General features: G+C 42.6%; 1 protein-coding gene across 6 annotated transcripts in view; it reads left to right on the top strand.

The window, feature by feature from the left end:
* raraa (retinoic acid receptor, alpha a) overlaps positions 1-17,069 on the top strand; it is a 152,382-nt gene that overhangs the window by 131,928 nt on the left and 3,385 nt on the right. For all 6 annotated transcript variants that reach the window (XM_077625036.1, XM_077625035.1, XM_077625034.1 and 3 more), the window contains 4 exons: positions 1,648-1,796; positions 9,446-9,587; positions 16,490-16,650; positions 16,726-16,902. In XM_077625036.1, coding sequence (XP_077481162.1) covers positions 1,648-1,796; positions 9,446-9,587; positions 16,490-16,650; positions 16,726-16,902 — 629 coding nt within the window. The remainder of the gene's footprint in view (positions 1-1,647; positions 1,797-9,445; positions 9,588-16,489; positions 16,651-16,725; positions 16,903-17,069) is intronic.

The raw sequence follows: 17,069 nt of genomic DNA, 5'->3' as shown, positions 1-17,069 counted from the left end.
CAATTGAATTGAATTGAATTGAATGCTTTTATTGTCATTATACATTATACAAGTTTTCAATCGGGTTAAAAAGATCGGAGTTTAAAAGTGTATTAACTCAACCCGGCCAGCTTTTCCATTTGAAATTGACTTTTTGCTTCTAAAAAAAATCCATATACAATGCTATACTATATATTTATTTCGACCAGCGAAACAATCTTCAGAACAAATTCGCGACGACAATAGCAAAGTCAAGAAAACCACAATCAAGAGAGCTCAATTTAATACGTTGCCTTATTTCTTTCATCACGTAAAATAATCTTGAGACAGGTTGCCAAAAAAATATACAATAATCCCTTGATTATCGCGGTTAAGGTAGACTAGACAAAAAACTGCGAAATCACCACTATTTAGAAAAAAATATATTTTACTTCAGTGCTGAGTTCAGGGGAGTGGCTTCCGCTTGCGAGTTTCAGCGTGGATTTTCAGTTTTATGAACTTACAAAAAAATATTTTAAAAAAATGTCCCCTAGAAAAAAATCTGCGATGTAGTGAAGCCGCTATATTTGAGGGATTACTGTATACAGTACATATTATACTATATATTTACACGAGTGAAGCATTTTTCGCCCCACCAAAAGATTATGTAAACGTGATTTAAAACAACAGCAACATACCAGTATTGCTTTATTGCTTAATATTGCTGTCATGCAAACCTGCCCTTTGACCCTCTGAAAAGATCCTGTAATAAGAAGGGGGGTGTTGATAAAAAAAAAAAAACACAAAGACTAGTGACGTGTCACCATGTAATCATATTGGCATGTCAATGAAAATAGACGACAACATGGCCCAGTTCCATGTGAAACAGGGATTATGGCATTATTTGCGTGTGGTGAATGCGCGTTTTTTTAATATTTGACATCCGTGTTCTGCACGCACGCACCCTCGCAAGATATTAAGGCCAAAGTCCAGTACATAAAAACATGATGACAACAGGGAAATCTATCTGTTTGGCTATAAAGCCTCATTCCCTGCTTTTCCCAGCCTCTTTTTTTGGGCCAATACGCGTGGTTTACATAAGAATAATGTCAGCGCCGAACAAAAAAGTGGAAAAAGAGATCAATGATGTACCTTCTGCTGCATCGAATGGAAGCGCATTTGAAATTTGTGCCCGTCACACGGACGAAACAAAGATACCTGATTTCCCGATGAATAACCCTAGTTGGGAATCAGCCTTCTATTCAACCTCCTTTGAGTCCCTTTTGCTGATGGCGGGGCTGCAATTAGCCTTGCTTGCAGTTTTTCTCTTCATCCCTAACGTCGAGGAATGAGTTGCTAAGCATCCCTGCTTAAAGGCTTGATTATATAAGGATAAATAAAAGAGCAACCGCGGGCCATGTATCAGAGGGAAGCACTTTCTTTGAACCCTGCCAGCGACGCACTTGCTCGCATCAAGACATCACTTTTGGCTCCGAGGGGGAGAAGAAAAAACAGCAAAGGCTGGGCTCTCCATTTCTTTGATGATGCACGCGCATCAAATCGTACGATTGAGCCGTGTGTGTGTGTTGTAGGTGCGCGCATGGGTCGCCGCTGGAATGTCAGCGTTTATCGATGAGGCGTCCTTTGGCTAAAACACTTCAACTCACGTTTCTTTCTGTCTCTTCGCAGCAATAGAGACGCAGAGTACCAGCTCGGAGGAGATCGTGCCAAGCCCACCCTCGCCTCCCCCGCCGCCCCGCGTCTACAAGCCCTGCTTTGTGTGCCAGGACAAGTCCTCAGGGTACCACTATGGTGTCAGCGCCTGTGAAGGCTGCAAGGTGAGACTTTTTGGGGGGTTTGAGACTTTTCTCAGAATTGGCTAAGACGGCTAGGTTTGTATTTGTCTCGCTACAAATTGTACGTTCAAGTCTTTGGAAAAGGCTCTTCGAGGGGTTGCGGTTCAATTATTCGGCGACAGTTAATAGGTTTGTTGGAAATTTCGGGGGAAATACTCTGCAAAGTGCGTTTTCCCAGTTAAAAAAAAACATGAATAGTAATATAAAAGTATAAAAAGTCGCATCCCGGCTAGGTAAATTCTAAAATATTGCACTGTCTAAGATATTGCACATTTCTATCTGAAGCAGATAAGATAGTTTGGATTAATGACAATACTCACCAGAAATTTTGGAAAATAGTTTAAATCTGACACAGATTTGTTTGGATTAATGACAATACATCAAATGTTTATGGGGCAATCATTGTGGTAGCATCACCTTGTTGGGGAATAGTCAATTACTTGACTTTGATTTATTTAATAAGGGACAGCACATATTCATGAATGTATCTATATTCATGTTAACGAACATATATATGTAAATATGTAAGATTGTAGCCGAGGGCTAATTTCCATCTTTAGTCCCTTGTGTAGGTTGAAGATAAACGATGACACACTAACAAGTAGCACAGTTTTAGACAGCGTTGTGATGGCAATTTTGTTGGTCTAACAGCCAGGCTTTGAGATGATTGGCCAAGAGGTTCAGAGACGGAAGTTCATGTATGTTAATTGCTATTGAGTTCCAGGTATGTGCACAGAAGGTGTTTTGGCTGAAAGGACTCTTTTTGAAGGGAACTACACAGTCACCTCTAGAGCCAGCTGTTGTTAATGTGTTGGAATTTTTTGGTATAAAATCTTGCAGTGGACGAGGAGCTTTGTTTGTAAACTAAGATGCCATCTGCATATTGAACAGTATCGTCCCAGTTGTTGTTTTTTAATATATGACAGTGGTGGTGCGGTTTTGTCTTTGTCTTTGGGGCTCTGCGAAATCCGACCTTCATTTTTACGTTCCATTTCAAGATTCTCCAGCACTGACTGTTTTTCTTAACTTCTTGGAGTTCATAAAAATATAGACACGAGCAAAGCAGATCCGTGGCCTCGGATGTAATGTAAGTACCAGGTGAATTGGGTTCCAAACAAACGCTGCCCAAGTCTATAAAGCCACGGGATAAAAAGACACCGTAAAAATAAAGCTAGTTTCAATAGCGTCTAGACTTTCACCAAAAATGACACAAAGATGGCGCAGGCTGCGTGGCGGGAGATGGCAAGGAAGCGGGATTGCAAATCAGCTAGTGGGAATACACAATTGAACCCAGTGACGCCACGGAAACCATGGCCAGTGCGCCATATGTGAGGGGGCGGTGGAAATAAAGGACCCTTTCTCACAGTAAACCCGGACTTGTTGACTGCACCTCTTGACTCTGTCCCATTACGATGTACGACTTTGTCAAATGAGCAGTGAACTTGTGCTTTTCTAATGAAAACAAAAAGAAATATTTGGAACATCGGGCGCTCACAGCAGCGTGACGCTCGCTGCCAATTGTGTGATAAAAAGACGGCGGGGCTGGGCGCTCCATTTGAGTAATTAGCCGTTCCCCCGCCTGTGATCAAAGTGTTTTTCGCCCCGAAATTGGTCTCAGAACCGATGCAGTAATTATTTGGGGGGAGGCGGAGGAAATACAACGGGGATTCGAAGAGGCGGGGTTTCTTTTTCTTTTTCTTGATCTGCCCTACAGATAGTGTTGACATTGAGTTGAAAGAAAAACTTCATTAGCTTTTACTGTCAACAGAAATGCTCAACTCTCGCACCTTCTTTGAGTCGGGTAAAAATAGATCTGTGTTAAAGGCGCGTCACGGCGGCTGTCCGGACGATTTGCTCGAGATGGCGTTTGTACGCCTGTAAAGGTCAAGCGTCTCGGGCGAAGGCGCAAATCGTTTCAGTGCTGATATGACATCCATGCAATTTGTCACGACATGAATCATCCCTTAAAAAGTACTTTTCCAATATTGAGCCAGGCTGCGCAATCGCTCCGTTTGACGTACGTATGCGCGACTCGACTTTTTGCACGGCAACGCGCTCGTAACATAACATAAACGAATTTAAATGAACTTGGATTACGATGCAGACGCACTCAAAAATATGTTTAATCTAACCTTACACTCAACTTAAAACTAATTTTATTTTAAATTTTGATACCTTTCTTCTCCCGGGTTAGCTCTATTAGCCCCGCCTCCACCCTGGCTTTCAGATGCAACCTATCGAGGGTTGTTTGCTTTTGTCTTCCCTTCAAAATATTCCCAAAATGATGCACACAAATGTCTTCGCAATAGGATAGCGCACGACCACTTGCCAACGAGAAGTAGTAGATACTCCTCTCGTATTAGCAAACAAGCTCCGCCATTCGCACTGACGATATATCACAGGTGTCAAAGTGGCGGCCCAGGGGCCAAATCTGGCCCGCCGCATCATTTTGTGCGGCCCGAGAAAGTAAATGATGAGTGCCGACTTTTTGTTTTAGGATCAAATTAAAATGAAAAGTATAAATGTATATTAAATTTCCTGATTTTCCCCCTTTTAAATTAATAATTGTAATTTTTAATCATTTTTTTCTGTGTTTTTAGTTCAAAAATCATTTTGAAAATCTAAAAATATATATTAAAAAGCTAAAATAAACATAGTTTTAGATCTATAAAACTGAATATTCAGGGCTTTTAATCCAGTTCTTTTAATCCCTTTATTAAAAAAAAAATCTAAATATTATATCTAAAATGGTCCGGCCCACATGAAACCGAGTTGACGTTAATGCGGCCCGCGAAGCAGCCCGAGTCTGACACCCTTGCTATATATCAAAATTTGTCTCGTATCTCAAGATAAATATTAAATTTTACCCATATCTCAAATTGCTTCTATGTCGAGGTATTACCGTACATCGAATTTCCGTTCTAGCAATCGTCCCCTGTTTGAGAGCATCATTTTCTCCAAAACTTTATTTTTTTGCACCCTGCGCATCCGCAGTGCTAATTTGAAAAATTCAAGATGCCTCCTTCTGTATCTCTGACTACAGAGGAGATGACTTGGCAAAGCATATTCAATAATTCAGCGCTACGTGCGAACGTATATAGTTGTCTCATTTGAGACTGGGGTAAGTTGGGGGTGAGCCGCCTCGACGTTGCTGCCGCATGCCAAACTACAAAGGCATTTCCTGGGGGCTGCAACCAGCACGGGAGATGGATGCTGTTGGAGGATGGGGGGGCTATTCGGGTTGGGGGGGTGTCGAGCCGTCTTACTTGGAGACAGCTGGCTCGTTTGTTGTTTAACTCCCACTGCCACCGCCATTGCACTTCTCTTCCCCTTTAGATATTAAGACTTGAACATTAAATATGCATGCGTACACCCTCATATTTATGGTTTTGTCTCCAGGGGAGAGCGGCGTGCGGCGGGGAAACTGCCGTCTTCGTGGCCGCTGGCGTGCCAGCGTATCGTACTGCGTGTGCTTCCGCAAGCAATTGGCATGATGAATTGATTTATTAGTTAGTTTTGGAAGTAAGGCTTGTGGAGTGGGCTGTCTTTTTTGTAAAAGGAAAGGGGGAGGGGGCTTAGTTCAGGATATTCTACCAGCAGGGGGCCGATACAAACCCGGGAAGGTCACAGAAGTCAAATGATTTGCGGATTTTGAGTGTGAGCTGTGGTTAGAATGTTTGTTTTGCTTTGATTTGCGAGTCAAAATTGGAGATGCATTAAGCGCTGTACTGTGGCAGCGTGTGCGGTCGATTGGTCGCCGGTCTTTTGGTTGCCCCGACCGTGACAACGGGCGACCAAAAGACCGGCGACCAAACAAGGTAAAACAAGACGGTCTACGCATCAATAAAAGCCAACAATGGCCATGAGCAGTTTCACTGAGCCGACGTGTGACTGTAGAAGAGTTTGTATGTACATGCGTTGTCCCTTTAAGAAGCGACGTCAGTCAGGGTCTTAACAAGTTCTCCAACAAAAAAACAATAAAAGTCAGAGAAATTTGGAGCTTTTCTTTAGCCTAATAATTAATAGGGCATTAAGTATGACTAATTAGTCATTCGCAGTTTGTATTTAGGGAATTTCAGCAACGATTTAAATGCTAATTATCAATAACCTTCCGGGCGACCAAAAGAGCGGCAACCAAAAGACCGGCGACCAATCGACCGTGTACCCTGTGGCAGTGACTAAGCTCACTTCACTCTGAATTAAAAGAACAGATTTGAATTCGGAACATTTTAAAGGAGCAGCGTTTTAAATGTAATAATATGAGACGCCACTCCATGTTGTGACAATTAGTACAACTAAACCCTAAATTCAATCAAACTTTGTATGTCGAGCAGTATTTGTGTCAACAAAAATCTTTGGGTTTTGCAGCCGGTTTGTTTTTGCGCTCTTATTGCATCAAAAAAAAAAAAACATTTTTTAAAGGTGCTTCTATCAAACGAGGTTAAATGGATGGTGTTTTTAATCCTAGTGTTTTCTTGAAAATTTTCCCTCCCCGTCTACTCGTGTCTAAACAACGCAGCCCTTGTTAATTTGTTCTCAATGTAATTCAATTAGATTGTCTGGGTTGTTTTCTGCCTTTCTCAATTTTATGAATCATAAATCAAGTCAATGGTTTCGATCTCTCGCGTTTCTGTTCTGCAGCCAGAGCTTCTGCTTTTTATGCCAGACGACTTCTCTTCTCTGCCTTCCAACTCGCCGCCTTCCATTTTTAGCATACCTAAAGTGTGACTTTTCGCCGTTTGACACCCGAGTGCGTAAAAAGAGCACAACGCAGTAGGTGGCGGAGAAGCCCTGTTAATCTGGCAACAATGTGAAAGTCACGTAAGAGAGGATTCCTCGGCTTCCCCGCCACCCGGCCAACCGCCATCGCGCCGCTTTTTCCTTCCCCCGCGTGGGAGACGAGCGCGGGAAGCCTCGCCGACGCGCGTCGGGGCGGAGGGCGCCAAACCCCCGCCCGCTCATCTCCTCCAAAGCCGCCGGGCGGCCGACAGGTCCGCCGAGGGCTCTTGTCGCCGGGCGGATTAGGCGGGGATACAAAAAGAGGCTTATGGGCCGCAGGAAGCAATGACTCCTAAAAGAAAAGGAGGGCGAGGGGGCGGGAACCATTAACCGGGGAGGGCGGTGCCTGCCGTCAGAGGGCACCTGAGTCGAGCGCCGTCGGGAGGGACGAGGTCAATCCCCCGGTCACCACGGGGTCAGGGTCGGGGCAGCGTTGGATCAAATACAACGCCACCCACGCGCAGCTTCAATTCTGGACGCATTGTCCAAGGACGAGTAGGTAGGATTGACCCGCTTTTTATCCATTTTTTTATTCCGTTTTTGAGGCAACGGGTTGCAAAGCAGATGGAAGGCTTCCGGGAAAGCGGAACAGAGGTTGGTTAGGTGACCCAAGGAAGATTGAAACGACTCCTCGGCCAGTTGGAAGAACGCCGTCGCCTGTAATCGGCTTTGCGACGTTGCTTCGTTGACTGTGCGCGTATTTTTAATATATTTTTTCTTATTAGAAACCATGGGCGGGTCATGCGTTTGACACCTGGGCCTTCCGTGGAGGATTTACCCGACTTAATCCACCTCTTTAATACGAGCGCCATTATCTCGCATAGAAACAATCACTATGATCAAAAAGCTTTAAACAGTGTGTTCGGTTGAAAGGATGGAAATTTCAATGTTTTGGTTAAGCCAGGTTTTGGAATCCTCAGTGTTGTCGTGTTTAATATCTTAAATTGTCCTTCCCCACAAAAATGAATGATCAGCAAAAATATATATTTTTTTTTTTAAAGGAAAAAAGCTGTAGTGAATAGGCCATCTGTCATTTATATTAAGTCATGAAAATAGAAGAAATCTAACTGTTTTCGGTTCAATAGACATTATGCGCCACCACCTGCTTTCGAATATGCCATTTGGGGGCAGTAAAAATATAAATAGAGCCAGTGAAAACTATTTAATAAAACACTTTAAGACTAGTTGCGCTTTGCATACGATGCTGATTATATGTCTGTAATTATTATCTGTCTACATGTGTTGCTCAACCACTCTTGTTCAAACAATTACTCAAAAATATGAATGACAAAAAAATAATATTTCAACAGCATAGCATTTAGTCTCCACATCAATTACAAATGTAAAAATAATGATCATTCTAATAATAATATTCAGTTCTGAAGTAAACTAGCTTTCTCATTTGTTAATAAGATTACATAATTGCTATTGCAAAGCCCACTATTGAAAAATCCAAATGGACGCAGAGGCAAAATCTAAAGAATTGATTGTTTGAAATAAATATTTAATGACACCATTGCTTTCCCTGATTGCTCACCACTTGAATCGCTCTGCCGGGATCCCAGAAACGTCCATCGGTTAAAAGCAATTTGAGGGTTTAGGCCAACCAGCAGCCATCTGTTGGCAAGCCACGCTAGTAATCCCGCTGTGTGATGAGGGCAGGAGTGTGCGGGTGTGCAGGGGTGGTGGTGGTCTCCCTGGGAACTGAATTTGCCCCCCCCCCCAATCAAAAAAATAAAACGAGTGTCCCACTGCGGCCGATCAATAGCAACATTGACCTGTTTTGCATGTGTGCTCGCATCGGTAGTGCGGCTCACTCAGTTGGAGTTGATCTGCGTTAACCTCTTTTTATCTTTTTGACACGGCAATAATGCAACCGCTGAGGTGAACATTGATTTTATTGGGGCTTGTTTTGCCGCATGCATGACTTATAACCCACTGGGTGCGTTTGACATACAAAATGACAACATCCATTTCCACCTAAAGTAAATAGATGCTGTGCTAATATTTATATTCTGTTCTTTTCCCGGAATGAAAATACAGTAAATAGGAAATTCTAGTGGACTTGCAGCCTTTCTACTTTCATGAAAAAGGCTTGGTTATCCCTTTTTAAAATAACAACAACCATGAGTAGCGACAACCCAGATGCTTTTTGTGATTTTAGGATACGAGTCTAGAAGTGAAAGTTTCTGAGGTGAAGTATATTCATAACTTTTTTTTAAAACTCCATTTCTCATTTTTTGACATTCCATTCCTCCTTTCTATGCGGGTATGATAACGATTACCCAATCGTCATTTTGTGGCTTTCTCCGCCTCTTCTTGCTGTCAATTATCTGCTATCATCCCAATGCCATCTGGCATGTTATGACACAATGTGCTTCTCCACTCAAGGTGCAGCGGTCTGGTTTCTCTGTATATATTTTCAATAGTCCAAATTGAAGTATTTTTAAGCCGTAATAAAAATGCAGGAAGTAGCAGGCACCTTAAGGAAACCGCATAGTGTAGCAGAGGAACCCAATTGTGTTGTCAACGTCGCTAATCGGATCACGGCGAACATGTTTACGTCTCATTAGCTGTTCAGATCTTCAATTCTCGCCGTTTTCCACGTAGATAAACTTCATTGTCAGTATCTACGCCGGGAATTAAACCTTTTAGATGACATTTTGGCAGTGGCAGCTTTTTTAACTGCCGCTTTGCTTGGCCTATTTACTGGAATATTTATAAAACATCTTCAGGGACTCTTTTTGTCGCAACCCAGTGAAAAGGGGAAAAAACAATGGCAAGATGTGAGGGAATTGTCATCAGATGACCCTAATTCTTTCTTTTTTCTCTCTCTGTTTTCGCCCCACCAGGGCTTCTTCCGGAGAAGCATCCAGAAAAACATGGTGTACACTTGTCACCGTGAGAAAAACTGCATCATCAACAAAGTCACCCGAAATCGCTGCCAGTACTGTCGGCTTCAGAAGTGCCTGGAAGTCGGAATGTCCAAGGAATGTAAGTGTGCTAATGCGTCTTGACTACCCACAATGCCTTGCTGTCATGTCTGCTTTGCAAAGTTGAAATCGGATGTGGGAATGATTGATCATGTTTCGCTGGCATTGATAGAAATCGATGTCCATTCAGTCTTTCGATCACAAATGCTGAAAAGCATATGACTTTATGAAAAATCATAGCTAAAATACCGTATTTTTCAGACTATGAGCCAAAAAGTTGGACATTGAAGACAAAAACATCTGTCAGGGAATTTTATTTCATTCGAGACCAAGAACAAACATAATAACAAGAAAATGGCGATTAACAGGCGGCTATTGTAAAATATATCATTAAAAAATATGTAATATTTGTTATTCAAAGCCAAATTGTAAAAAAATTATAGCCGAAAAATAACCGTAATTAAAATATTTTAGCGCCCTGAATGACAGTCATACATTTAGCATGCACATTTTATACACAAACAATTTACAATGCTAACAAATTCTGAAATATTGAGAGCAATTGACCTCAATTCATGAAATTTGACATTAAAAATGACATGAAAATTGACATTAAAACTGACAAAAATTGACATTAAAACTAACAAAAATTGACATTAAACTGACAAAAAATGACATTAAAACTGACAAAATTTGACATTAAAACTGACAAAAATTGACATTAAAACTGACAAAAATTGACATCAATACTGACAAAAAATTGACATCAAAACTGACAAAAATTGACATTAAAACTGACCAAAATTGACATCAATTCATTTTTTTTTTAAAACTGTTCGCCCGCATCCTACTTTCATCCTAAAATTTCACCCCGGCGCCATTTCCCATCATCGCGTAATATAATATCCCATAATATCGCCCCTCCTGACCTAAATTAATCTCACCGCCAACGCCGAGCGTAAACGTGATGCAGTCTGGCAGTAACAGTCAGGGTGACGCCACGCTTGGCAGGCCCGTGATGAATATGTTCTCACCTGCCGAGAGTGGGAGAGCTGGCGCGCTCACCCCCGGGGGGGGGGGGGGGGGGTGAACGACAGCACTCTCTCACTCTACACTTGATACAATCATTGGCCGAGGTGCGATCAACAGAGAGCGCGGCGCCCTTCCTACCTCATCCTCGTGACATCTTACCCATGACCCCCATGCGTCCATTTGTGTGTGCATGTATATACACGACCCACTTGTACTGATGAACACACTTGAATTACTCACTGCTTATGTGGACCGAGAGTGACACATTCGCAAACGGTCGGTCGCACGCTACTTTTCGTCTTCCCGGCGCTATTTAGCTCATCTTCCCGCCGCCATGGGTGCAAGGGCACTCCCCGTGCCACCGCTCCGTGGCTTACAGTAAAAGATGTTATCCTCTGAGCTACTTACCTTTGAATGGGGCCATTAATCACGGTTAGAGGGATCTCGGCCGCGTTTCAAGCGGAATGGCAGAGCCACCTAGCGGCGGAAAAGCCTCATTTCTTTTCCAGACGATAGCTGAAAAGAACTTTTGATGGGGACGAGATTGCCGGCTCGATTTCAAGCCACGCTCCACTTAGTCGACCTTTTGTCTTTTTTTTTTTCGGGACGCGGTCATCTAAGCGCGGTGACTTTGGAGCGCCAGTTTGGGACGGGGGAGAAAGGAGAGGCACGCCATCTGGGCCCAGCGGGGAGGCAGCCGTCCGTTCCCTCGGCCCGTCATGCCCACGTAGGCGCGTGAACGCAATTTTCGCATGGGGAAAAAAAAGGGCACATGAATAAAGATCTACTTTTGAATGGCTGACAATGGCACATAAGGTGAGGCTCCAGCCAAGGGACGTCCGGGTGACCTTGCGTCCGCCGGCAGACGGCCGCGAAGCTGCGGCCAGGTGGCCGTGCCAAAGAGGACGGTGTCAGGGACGGGATTGGAAAAGGGGGATGTGGAAGCATCTTAGCCGTATCTTTCCATCGGCGGCGCCTAGCGGATTTATACAGTCAATCCTGGGCCAGAGCGGCTGCAATTAGCGCAAATTTGCAGCTCGTAATTGCTCTGAAAATGTTACGAGTTCTTCCCTTTCATAGTTTCATGTCTAAATGAGAAAAGAATGCCAAACTGGGATTCCAAGATGTCATTTTAAAGTACGACCTTTTGATGTCAATTACCATTCCAATGAATAAATGACTTAATTTGGAACGAAATTCAAGTGAGAAGTCAAACTGCCAATTATAGCTATTCTATTTGCTCTTGTTTTTTTACTTAATTGTCACTACTGTGAACGAAAAATCTTTTAATTTAAAACTATGCCGCTCGCCTATATTAATAATAGTCGTTGTCATCAAAGTTTTATCAGCAGGAATCACATAAACCTCCAAAATGATTCCAAAATCAAGTTTTTCACACTGACCTATTGTCACCAAAAGTTGATGAACAACTTCCGGCAAAAATAAGTAATGTAATGTTTTTAAACACATAATTGTATGACTTTTCTCCAAATATTACTTCAATCGCCTAATATTATGTATAAATAAATGTTGTGCTCACTCAAAATAAGCAACAAAATGACTGTTTCACAATTTGAATCTTGAAATAGTATAATCTATAATTTAACATTCATCATGTTTCGGTTTTAACCTTCTAAAAGTTCAATTTTAATCCCGTTATATCCACATTAGTTTTATCTTCTTCAATCATGTGATAGGAAACTATCATGGGTGGTTTATTCATTTTTTTAAATTTTATTTGGAGTTAAACCCTTTATTTTACTTGATTTACTGACCTTTTAGTACTTTTTTTTCATGGCGACATATTTCCAATATTTATTTAGTTGTTTTTTTAATGCAAGCGAGAATATGCATTAACTTTTGATATGGCTATCATATTAGCATGGTTTTGTTCAGTTAGACAAAATAAGCAGGTGAGATTTATTTTATTCTAATAATAATAAATTGTGTTTTCAAATGAGGACTAGGCATGAGCAGATCTTTCAAATCAGGCGATTCCAACGCTAAAAAAGAAGGGCAAAATGAAAGCGGCGCAAATGTGAGGCAAACCTCACGAGGGCGTCGGAGCAGCAGCTCCAGAGGATAAAGAGAGTGAAAGTTTCATCAGTGTCCGCCGAGGCTGTGCAATGCGCGCCATTGACATTTTTATCTTTTCATTGAATTTAATCTGTGTGATGGACGAGCTGCCAGTGCTTTAATTTTCCCTCTCTGGAATTATCCCCGTCTGCCTACCTCTCTCTCTCAAACACACACACACCTACACACACACACACACACACACACACACACACACACACACAAGCACTAACAGGAATTGTCTATTAACTGAAGGCTCAGGCAGGAATTCATGTCTGCAACAAATGATTGAATGATGGCTCATGTGCGCGTAACCACATTGTCTGCACCAGCTCATGGTCTAGCATGTATTATATTATTTCTATATGTATATTGACATTATGGAAACAAGTGTAGAAAAACCAAAATAGTTGAATCTATCATATCGGCTGACCAACTGCATTGGCTGGATCATGTATTATACTTAGTACTTATGTTGTAAACATTTTTTTGCTTCATTGAAATCACCCTTTAATATGATTGTAAATGTTGCAATAGCTCTGTTCCCAATTGTGTGGTAAAAAGACTTCCCCACTTCTATATACTATAGACCACATGTGTCAAAGTGGCAGCCCGGGGGCCAAATCTGGCCCGCCGCATCATTTTGTGTGGCCCGGGAAAGTAAATCATGAGTGCCGACTTTCTGCTTAAGGGTCAAATTCAAATGAAGAGTATAGATGTATATTAAATCTCCTGATTTTCCCCCCTTTTAAATCAATAATTGTAATTTTTTTAATCCATTTTTCTGTGTTTTTAGTTCAAAAATCATTTTTCAAAATCTAAAAATATTTTAAAAAGCTAAAATATACATTGTTTTAGATAAAAGTTTTAAAAAACGGAATATTCAGGGCTTTTAATCCAGTTCTTTTAATCCATTTATTTAAAACAAATCTAAATATTATATCTAAAATGGTCCGGCCCATGTGAAATCAAGTTGACGTTAAAGCGGCCCGCGAACCAACCTGAGTCTGACACCCCTGCTATAGACTAAACTAAATAATATACATGGCTAAATCCATGACATTAGCTACGATGATGCCCCCCCCACACGTAAACATTGCATAGACCCAAACAATGAGAAACAAAAGATCATATTTATTTGATTTCCGCCCCCCTCCTCAAGTTATTGCATGTGGCAATTCAGCGTGACAGATCGCCAGTCATTCCTAATAGTTCTTTAATGACTTCATTAAATTGTGTTGTGCGGCTTATGGCGGCGCTGCCAATTTGTCAGCCCGGCTAATGTCCATCCCATGCTCGCTAAGGGATGCCCCACTTTAATTTGGGAATTAATTGGACATCGAGGCTGATGCGACACAGATCCGCAGTCGACGACGACGCCACAAACGAGCTTTGACCCAAATCGTGGCGGCGCTCTTTTCTCCGCTTTTATGTAACTGTCCTTTTAAACTCAAGGCTAAATTAGAATGCCAGGCTTTTTTCTACTGCGTTCTTGAAATTGTCCAATAGGTTAGGCAGAGCAGAATATTTCATTTGCCTGATTGGTTGGTCCGAGCAAAGCCGAGTTTGACCCTTTAGTATCGGTGTCAGATGAGTTTTCACATTAGAATAGCAGCCTTAAAAATTCGATTGGGCGATGCGGGCGTCTGTGAATTAAAGTGTAGAATTAGCTGATGGCGTGATGGCGTTTGTTGAGTGACTCGGCGTCAGTCGCGGCAATTTTGCAGCTATCTGTCTGACTCTTTCCTCATGCTTCGCCGCCATGGCGTCCACTTATTTCCTCGCCATGTGGCGCATGTGACTCCAGCAACTTGAGTTGATCCCTGTTGAGAGTCAGTGTGTCCCAACCGCGATGGTCAGGTGCGCCGCAGGAAGCTATCTGGCATGCATTGCAATATTCCGAAAATTTAGCGAGATTTGAAATCGAAATATGACGAATAGTTTTAAGTTTTTTGGTTTCCACTGCATCGACTTTTGTCGACGTAAAGTATATGTGAGAACAACACTGATTTTCGCATAAAGTCATATTGGGAGAAAATTCAGAAAATTGTAAGATTGAAATCGTTACATTATTTAATGTAACTGTTCTTTAACTTTTGGTGACATAAGTAGGTAGGTTCAAATATTTTGATTTTGAACTACTTTCTTTGGCATCTTGTTTGATTCCCGTTGATAAAACTTCAACGAGAACGACTTCATATCATTAATATAGCTGACATCGTTTTAAATAAGAAGAGTTTCAGCGGGTGGTGTGCAAAAAGTGTCGCAACTCCCAAAAAGTTGGAAAACACTGGTTTATCTGACCTCTTTTATATGCATGTTTTATAGTATGTGACGTGACTGTGGGATTGAGGTCTCACAATGCCCCCCCGAGGTAGCAAATGTACGGCCCACCACCGACTAACACAGCACATTATCAGTGTTCCAGCCGCCTTTGTGCTCCTTCTGGCGAGGATCGCCGTCTGCTCGCTGACGAATGAGCCTCGGCTCATAAGAGCGCTGGAGTCGGTGGCCCCGGGCCAGGCCCTTCTGTCACCGAAGCCGAGCCCCCCCCCCATCAGCCCCAATGTTCCGGTCCCTTAATGGTCAAGGTTGGGATTAAAACCGGGAAATCGGATCTAAGGTCACGAGGAAGGGCAATTGTAGCTTCCTCCGGGGCCTGAAAAGATGAACCTGATAAAGATTAGCCTGGAAACGGGGGATGATTTAAAGCGTGGTGAATTTTGTTTTAGGGGGAACATTACTCTTTTCTTATTGACGCCCGTTGCCGCGTTAAGGGGGAGTGTGTTGTTCAACAAGGGGGGAGAGCGCTGGAAGGCTTTCGCCACTCTCGCCTGCGCAACCGCACCCTTTGAAAACCATTAGCGGCAGGATATTTGTCATATTATGTTATTAGATTAGCCAGCACCCCGTAATGAAAGCTGTGGTAATTTTTCAGCCTTACGGATAGCTCCATCCCCCACCGCTATTTATCAAGCGGCACCCCATCTCAGCCAAACCACCCACGCGCACTCCAAACTCACCTCCTTTTAGACTGCTTGGGGGGAAACGGATCGAGGGGGGAGTCATGTAATGGGATTCCAATGCTAAACACTCATCTTTGTTTATTTATTTATTTTTGTCATTTGCGCCGTGAACACTGGATTCTGCCAGTTTGCCTCAAGGGAAACTCTTTTGGATGCTTGTCTTCTTCATAAGCGCATCTCTTTGATAAATATATCCCAGCATCAGATTTGGTCTCTCCGGTTGTTTCTTGTCTTGTATTCTGTTTGGGCTCTTCACAACAGTGTAACACTATATGCATATTATGTGCTGTTTATATGGATGAAAGTTAGCAGAATCGACATCAGTTGTTTCCAAGTATGTAAAGTGCGTGAACCATACAGTGCCACCTCTGCTTAATGCGAGATTAATTGGTTGCAGAAGTGGTTTCCTAACTTGGATTTATCAAAAGTAGAAGCATATTTGACATTGGGTGAGCATAATTAATTCCTCCGTGTATAATACTACACTTCGAAAAATTCTGTATGAAATGTGTGTGCATATGTATGTATGCCAAAAAACCTGAAAAAAATAAGAAAATGATTTATGAACCCGTTATAATGAATAAGAAATTGCAAGTGGCAGCTGAGCAAACATAAGTACACATGCACGTGAACACAATTTAACAATTTAAAATTATGTTAAGCATTGTCGAATACTTTGTATGTAGGAGCAATTGAGAACACTGTATTTTTATTCATTTTTCATATTATTCTTTCTTAATCTTGTCTGGTCCACTCACATGTTTCCTTAACAGGAGTCAAAAAATAATAAAACCTAACCGACATTTTGTTGTTGTTGTTTTGTCTGTAGCTGTGAGAAATGACCGGAACAAGAAAAAGAAGGACGAAAAGAAGCAAGAATGCACCGAGAGCTACGTCCTGAGTCCAGACACGGAGCAGATGATTGACAGGGTGCGGAAGGCCCACAAGGAAACGTTCCCTTCCCTCTGCCAGCTGGGCAAATACACTACGGTCAGTTCACGTGACGGCGGCGACACCCCTCGATACGCCGCCGAACGGTGACCTTATGTCTCGCCATGCGAACAGAACAACAGCTCCGAGCGCCGCGTGTCCTTGGACGTGGACCTCTGGGACAAGTTCAGCGAGCTGTCCACCAAATGCATCATCAAGACGGTGGAGTTCGCCAAGCAGCTCCCCGGCTTCACCACGCTCACCATCGCCGACCAGATCACCCTGCTCAAAGCCGCCTGCCTGGACATCCTGGTGAGAACAACCGAGCCGTCCGGAGAGACGGCCACGGGGACGGGGACGGGGACAACCTACATAGGATGAAAGGCTGCCGCCGGATGACGAGCGCACGTTTCAAATATTCATGATCCTCAATGTCAGGCTGTCCTACTTTGAGGCGGAGAGAGATGTGAGCTACATTC

This window comes from Stigmatopora argus, chromosome 18 (genome assembly GCF_051989625.1).
Source record: "Stigmatopora argus isolate UIUO_Sarg chromosome 18, RoL_Sarg_1.0, whole genome shotgun sequence".
In the NCBI taxonomy this organism is placed as follows: domain Eukaryota; kingdom Metazoa; phylum Chordata; class Actinopteri; order Syngnathiformes; family Syngnathidae; genus Stigmatopora; species Stigmatopora argus.
The sequence above is the reverse complement of the archived record's forward strand: the minus strand, read 5'-3'. Positions and strand labels throughout refer to the sequence as shown.